Source organism: Triticum aestivum, chromosome 1A, assembly GCF_018294505.1.
Source record: "Triticum aestivum cultivar Chinese Spring chromosome 1A, IWGSC CS RefSeq v2.1, whole genome shotgun sequence".
Classification (NCBI taxonomy): domain Eukaryota; kingdom Viridiplantae; phylum Streptophyta; class Magnoliopsida; order Poales; family Poaceae; genus Triticum; species Triticum aestivum.
Window position 1 is genome coordinate 365,490,888 of NC_057794.1, and position 7,112 is coordinate 365,497,999.

A 7,112-nucleotide genomic window follows, 5' to 3' on the forward strand; every position below is an offset into this window, starting at 1 on the left:
AAATTCTCTTCCGCCAGTCATGGTGGAGAGTAACTTAGACGAGTGTTATGCATATAATAATCTATATTACTATCTTCTCAGTGTAAAGTAACATAGATGTAGTATCACAGTTGGTTGCATTTATTAGTTTGTATACTTATTTTCCTTTAGAAAGCGTTATGTGATAGTATCATATTATGTTACTCTAAACACCTCTTCTCATAACTAATTGCCACATAAACAACTTTGCCTTCGGATGTGTTATGTCACTAGCTTAGTTACTCCCACTATGACCTGCCTAAAGTTAGACAAAGATTGTTATTAATGTAAGTGCATGGTCCAGAGAAGAGATGGTACACAGAAATTACAGAACAAAGGCCCAAAATACAAACCAACAGGAAAAATAACTTTTATCTTTTATAAAGTACCAAAATATTAATGTAGCAAGACCGCGGCTATACCCTATGACTAGTCGGCTCTAGCAAGAGCCACCGCCCCTGAGGGCGAGGACGAGGTGCAGCACGTCTCCACCCTTGATATTGTAGTCCTTGGCAGTCTTGTCGTCGGCGAGCTGCTTGCCGGCGAAGATGAGCCTCTGCTGCACGGGTGGGATGCCCTCCTTCTCCTCGACGCGCTCCTTGATGCGGTCCACCGTGTCGGTGGGGTCGATGTCGATCTCAATCTCCTTGCCGGTGAGCGTCTTGACCTTGATGGTGGTGCCGCCGCGGAGGCGGAGCACCAGGTGCAGCGTCGACTCCTTTTGCACGTTGTAGTCGGCGAGCGTGCGGCCGTCCTCGAGCTGCTTCCCGGCGAAGATGAGGCGCTGCTGGTCTGGCGGGATGCCCTCCTTGTCCTGTATCTTGGCCTTGACGTTGTCGATGGTGTCGCTGCTCTCCACCTCCAGCGTGATTGTCTTGCCCGTCAGGGTCTTCACGAAGATCTGCATCTTGTTGTCGTCGGCGGCCGCTCTTTCCTGTTTTGTCGACTCCTCACGATCGTGTGTTTCGCTCGGTTGCTTTGGAACGATGGGGCTGTGCTGCTCGGGTCGTGGATATTTATATCGAATCGATCGATCGAGGCGTTCGAGTCGGGTCGGCAGTCCGGTCCGCGCCGACATCGCTTGATCCGTCACGGACTCCGCCGCACACAACGTTCTGTTCGTGGTCATCTCGTATTCTCAAATCAAGTAGGAGTAGTATTCCGATCGGGTTCCCATAAACATAGATGTGTATTGGGGCTACATACAAATATACTTCGTGCATATATATCTTTGCCTCCGCCGTGCTCCTGCCGTACGTCCCCTAGTACCACGACGATGGACGAACAACCCGACTGGCTGAAGCTCCCGTCGGACCTCCTGGAACCCATCGGCCGGAGGACGCGCGATGCCGTCATGGGAGTTGCCACCTTCCGCTCCGTCTGCCGGGCGTGGCGCGCTGCCGTGAGACCAACGCCGCGCCTCCTGCTTCCCGCCGCTCCTCGGGGCGGCTCGGAGCACGCGCTCGTCTTCCCCTTGTCACCAGGCGACGCCCGGGACGTCTCCTGTCACCTGAAGCACCTGCCCACGGGCACCACGGGCGCGCTGCCCAATCTCAACGCCGTCCGTGACGGCAGCGCCGCGTCCGAGATCACGCATATGGGTTACGAGCACGCGCCCGATCATGAAGAGCCAAATCTCAACGACGGCAGCGCCGCGTCCGAGGTCACGCACCTGGGTTACGAGGACGCTCCCGATCATGAAGAGCCCAATCTCAACGCCGTTGGTGACGGCAGCGCCGCGTCCGAGGTCACGCATCTGGGTGACGAGCAGGCTCCCGATCATGAAGAAGCGCCTACCGACATGGGTCGTGGTGCGCCGGAAGATGACTGGTATCGGACGTTCAAATTTCAAGATTACTGCCGTACACCCTCTTATTTTATTCTTGAAAACGTACCTCGAATTATCACACATTTTCACATTTGCCGTATCACCTTCTGCATGGAGATACGGGGATGCTCCGGATGAGTTCAGGTACAAGCATTCCGGCGGCGATGCTCCGGATGAGTTCAGTTGCCTCCGGCTTGTTGCGGTGCCGGGCAAGGTGCTTTTGCTCAAAATATGCGTCAAGTCCTCTAGGCCGGAGGGGTTCCACGTCTTCGAGTTATCGTCCGGGTCAGAGAAAGGTGACGGAGGGCCCGTCTGGCGCAAGGTGGCCGCGGACGACATCGGTGGCGACCACGAATTATTCTTGGATAGCTACCATGCCGCCTTTGGCGATGATCGTGACGGCGGTGGGACACGGATTTATTATTTTCATGATGATTACTCGTCTGCGGTAACTAGTTGCGCCGCGGCGTACTGCTACAATATGAAGGATAATAAGCTCGAGTGCGTGTACATGCCATCTCGGGAGAACGGTGACATATATACAACTAGGCCTAGTTGGTTTGTCCCTGGCTAAGATAGCTAGTTTGTTGTGCAAAGAAAAGATCCTTTGAAGCCACGTTTTAGTTGTTAATTCATAATAATTGTCAAATCAAACATTACGTAGTTGGTGAGTGAGCACTCGGTTTCTGATCCTTTTTTTGAAGATAACCCCGGACTCTGTGTCAGAACGATGCATGTGGTCAATTGTTTTTTTAGTTGACTTATTAAAGGATTTCTTTATGTTTTCCTTTCCATCGATGAGAACGACGATGCACACCAGCAGAACAAAACCACCGTCCAGTGGCTGGAAGGAGATAAGCTCTAGCGACCCTGGCAACCTACTCGCGCGCAATCCCCCCTCCCCCCCCCCTCCCGCCACGCCCATGGGCAGTGCCCAAATCCTACCCGGCAAGGCATGGGTAGATTTTGTGTTCATGGGTATGCCCACCCTACCTCGGTTGTCTTATCGGTGTGTCACATGTGTAATAAATACTAAGCTACCAAGTCTTTGTATGTAATTGGCTTCGTTTCTCATTCCATCCTCCTCCCAACAACCAATTTCTCAACCATAGAAACCTCTCGGTGGTTGGAGTCTCCACCATACAATGGACTAGCAACTACGCCACCACCCATCGACATTGTGTTGAGCAGCCTGATGGGTACCCATTGGTATGGGCATGTGCATGATATTTACCCGATGGGTATGGATGAACAACAAACTTATGTACTTCCCCTGTTTCAAAAAGAGTGAAATGCGTCATTAGTCATACATTAACTTAAACTTAAAGCACGCTTTAGACCAAGAACTCGGGAAGTGAACGAATTTAGTCCATAAACTTACAAATTTTATCTAATAAGGTCAATACCGATCTAGGAGGTATTAACTTAAACTAAAAGCACGTTTTAGACCAAGAACTCGGGAAGTGAACGAATTTAGTCCATAAACTTACAAATTTTATCTAATAAGGCCAATACCAATCTAGGAGGTAAAAAACCGACCACGTGACTGCCACGCCGGTGTACAGGGTAAATTTTTTAACATGAACTCTACGTGATTTGAACCCATGCCCTTGGGTGTAGCAAAGGGCTCGCTAACCAGTAGGACATTAAGACATTTATATAAAATGATGAAGCGGATATTATATATTACAAGATGAAGATTCAGTTCATTAGGGCCTCAAGAAAAAAGATTCAGCTAATTCTTTTAAACATGTGTTCAAAAAACATATGGAAAGGGAGCATTGCATGCTGACCATTATCTATATCTATATCTATATCTATATCTATATACCTTATAATAAAAAGGCTATTGCTTCTGGCGGTATGTCATGAAAATTGCCACAAAAATATAAAATATTACCCACCAATGCCATCTATATAAAAAAATGAGTCTAAACACACTTGACTTTATTGATTATAAAAGTTCATAGGAATACAATGTAGATCCGACAGATAAAGGAGCCACACATGACGCCCTAAAGAAAAGCCTAGAGTATGTTTAGCGAGGCTATGTGCCTCAAGACTAGTTTCTCTTCCTTCGAAGATGAAGGAACAACGAGAGAACTGCTGAGATGTAAGATTGATCTCCTTAATAATGCTAGAGTGTAGCCCACCCATATTTCCGTGGATATCTTTGATCACACCTTGACAGTCTGAACCTATCTGTATGTCTTCAAATGATAAGTCAAGAGCAAGTGAGAACACTTCTCAATAAACCAATGCCATCTATAAGTGATAAAAACATGTTTTACACAAGGCAATCCACGCCTGGGCCGGCCCATGCAGTATGTACTTCCTATACCGTGCTCTGGTGCTGGGAGAAGACGCAACGCGCCTGTTTGGGGCAGCCCATGTCTGGACGGTCTTTTAAATTTCTTTTTTTATTATTTATTTATTTAAAATAATTTGGGACCTCAAAATTGTTCCGAAAATAAAAAATAATTTTGAAATAAAATGTTTGTCAGTTCCAAAAATGTTTGCGATTTTGTAAAAAATGTTTGCTTATTCAAAAAAGATTGCAATTTCAAAAATAAATGTTCAGGAAATAAAAAAATGTTCATGATTTTTATAAAGTTCGTGTATTAAAAACTGTTAATGAAATTGAACAAAATTTTGTAAATTCAAAAAATATTCATGAGTGGAAAAATATCCTAAAAATTAAAAAACTATTCATGACTTACGAAATAGTTTATTCATTAATAAAATGTTCACTGGTTCAGAAAATGATCTTGCATTTCAAGAAGTGTTCGTTAAATAAGAAAAGTGTTCGTTAAATCAGAAAAATGTTTGTGAATTTCAAAAATGATTCTACCTATTTAAAAAAATCATTGATTCTAGAAATGTTCGCTATTCACGGAAATTGTTTTAAAAAATGTCCACAATTTTTTAAAAATGTTTGAAAATAGTATAATTTTTTTATGAATTCAAAATGTGTTCTTGATTTTAGAAATTGTTCAAGAATTTGTAAAAGTGTTCACAAATCTAAAAAATATTCATGATTTCAAATATGTGCACGAGTTTAAAAAGATGTTCCTGATTTCACGGAATTGAGAGTGATAGTGTATCTTGATGATGCATCAAATGTGGGCATGGCCATTGGAAATTGTAAGGCGGATTCTAGAACCCCAAGGATTCAATAGTATATGGATATGAAAAATGTAAGATTTCTGATCCTAGCGGGAAAAGGCGGGGAACAAATACCCAATAGGATAGGATCCTTGGTAGGAACTTTCGGTAATAGTTTTCTTTTCTCCCGTTGCAGTGAGCTGCCATTTTGCTATAGAATTCAAAGTATTTTGTGTCTTCAAAGGCTTACATTACTTATGTTGGTAACATTAAGATCCCAACCATAATATATATACATCTTCAGAACAATATACAAGCTCCCTCGCAAAAAGAAAAAGATAACAATATATAAGGTCACCTTAAGAGAAAATATAACAGTGCAATATATACCCTTGGTATCATCACCTGATCACGTATCTGCGATTGCTTGATGGCACGAAATCATTAAAATATATTAAATCAGCTTCTCTTATACAAAATCAGGTGTCCCCTACCGGTTATCAAGGCCATTATCCTCTCTCACGGCGTGGGTTCAACTCCCATTCATAGCATTTTATTTTATTTTATTTCCTTCATACGCCATTAGCTGGGCTATGAAAAAAAAAGCAGTCACTTTGTAAAAAGGTCCCTGTAAAAAAGTTGGTTTGCGAGCAAGCAAGGGTATGCTGATATGGTAGCCACGTCTTCGGTTTTTTACCTTCCGGATCGGCTTTGGCAAGTCCCATTCATAACATTGCATTTTATTTTATTTTCCTCCATAGAAAACCGGCCACTTTATAAAAAGGTCCCCATAAATAAGTTAGTAAGCCAGCAAGCAAAGGGTACGCTAACATGGCAGCCACGTCATCGGCTTTTTACCTTCCGGATCGATTTTGACCTTATTTGATCAAATTAATGAGTTTCTGAACTAAATTCAATCCCCTTTTTAGTTGTTGGCCTAAAGCGTGCAACCAATTACTCACTCTTTCAAAACAAATCTTATACCTTCTTTTGTTTAGAAATAATTAAAGTTTTAGAATTATCCTAAGTCAAACTTCATTGAATTTGATTAAGTCTTAGAAATAGAAGCTGATAGCTCGCAAAATAGTGGGATCATCGGTGATATAAAACGTCTTCTTCAGCTAGATGGAAACTTTACCATCTCGACCATATGTCACTTGTGCAACGGTGTAGCTCATGATCTTCCTTTTTTTTCAAAAATGATCCAATCTATTATTAAAGTTCCTCAGAAGTATAGAGCACCTTAAACATAATAAAACTACATCGAAATTCTAAAAAAAGTGACCACTGCCGTTCTCAGAACAAGCCGTCAATGCCACTTTCTAAAACCACTGAACGACCACTATCATCGCCAGAACGAACCGCCGACGTGCCACTGTCGCTATTATCAGAGCCGGTTTGATTGATGTTGTTGATGACAGCTGAGAGGTCTTCATGTACGGGTCCCCAAGAACCAGTATCCTGAAGCCGCCGTTGTTGCATCAAATCTTGTTACTCTAGGGCTCCGTCAAGAAGACTATCAAAAAGACCAAATCTACTCTGGGGCTCAAGAAGACCAAATCTCATCGCCCCAAAAAGACTACACGAATCTACGAATCTACTCTAGGGCTCCGTCAAGTACGTCCATGAACGAACTCGAGAAAAATCAGAGCTCGAGCTCAAAACACAAACTGGAATAAGAAGCGTCGCCATCCACCTAAGTGCCCCATCTATGAAATTAGAAACAACGAAAAACTCATAACCTAAACCAGGCAACCGGGTTCCTCTCCTCGCTGGAGCAACAGAGGAAAGACGAATTCATGGGTCGCCGACAAAGAGAGGTGGCTCATGGTCTTCCTCAGCTTGGTTATCACAACAATGATGTGGTTTATGGTCTTGTGTGGCTTACGGTCCTGCTCAGTTTGGGTATCACAACAAGCGCACTCCGATGTGGCTTAGATCGGGTCCCTCATTCGCTGTAGTCCAACCACAATGGTTAAGCAATGAAATCTTTTATTCTTGCATTTTCTATTAAGTCTATATAAAAATATAGACATCTATAACCTCAAATTTATTATGAGAATATATTTTCATATTATATATATATTTTATATTGTAGATCTCAATAGATTTTTGTTTAGACTTGGTCATTTTTCTTAAGAAAATCGAAGAAGTACAAATA

General features: G+C 43.1%; 2 protein-coding genes across 2 annotated transcripts; one reads left to right on the plus strand and one right to left on the minus strand.

The window, feature by feature from the left end:
- Positions 1-361: 361 nt before the first annotated feature.
- Positions 362-1,111, minus strand: LOC123130009 (ubiquitin-NEDD8-like protein RUB2). Its single transcript, XM_044549997.1, has one exon. The coding sequence runs from the start codon at positions 1,094-1,096 to the stop codon at positions 458-460; it is 639 nt and encodes a 212-aa protein (XP_044405932.1). The 5' UTR covers positions 1,097-1,111; the 3' UTR covers positions 362-457.
- A 158-nt stretch (positions 1,112-1,269) lies between these two features.
- On the plus strand, positions 1,270-2,554 carry LOC123130112 (F-box/kelch-repeat protein At2g24250). The gene is made up of 2 exons (XM_044550096.1): positions 1,270-1,848; positions 1,964-2,554. Coding segments are annotated over exons 1-2 (555 nt in total). The 5' UTR covers positions 1,270-1,294; the 3' UTR covers positions 1,965-2,554.
- The last annotated feature ends 4,558 nt before the right edge of the window (positions 2,555-7,112 follow it).

Coding starts and splice junctions, on each gene's coding strand:
- LOC123130009 (XM_044549997.1), bottom strand. CDS start 1,096: ATGTCGGCGCGGACCGGACTGCCGACCCGACTCGAACGCCTCGATCGA.
- LOC123130112 (XM_044550096.1), top strand. CDS start 1,295: ATGGACGAACAACCCGACTGGCTGAAGCTCCCGTCGGACCTCCTGGAA.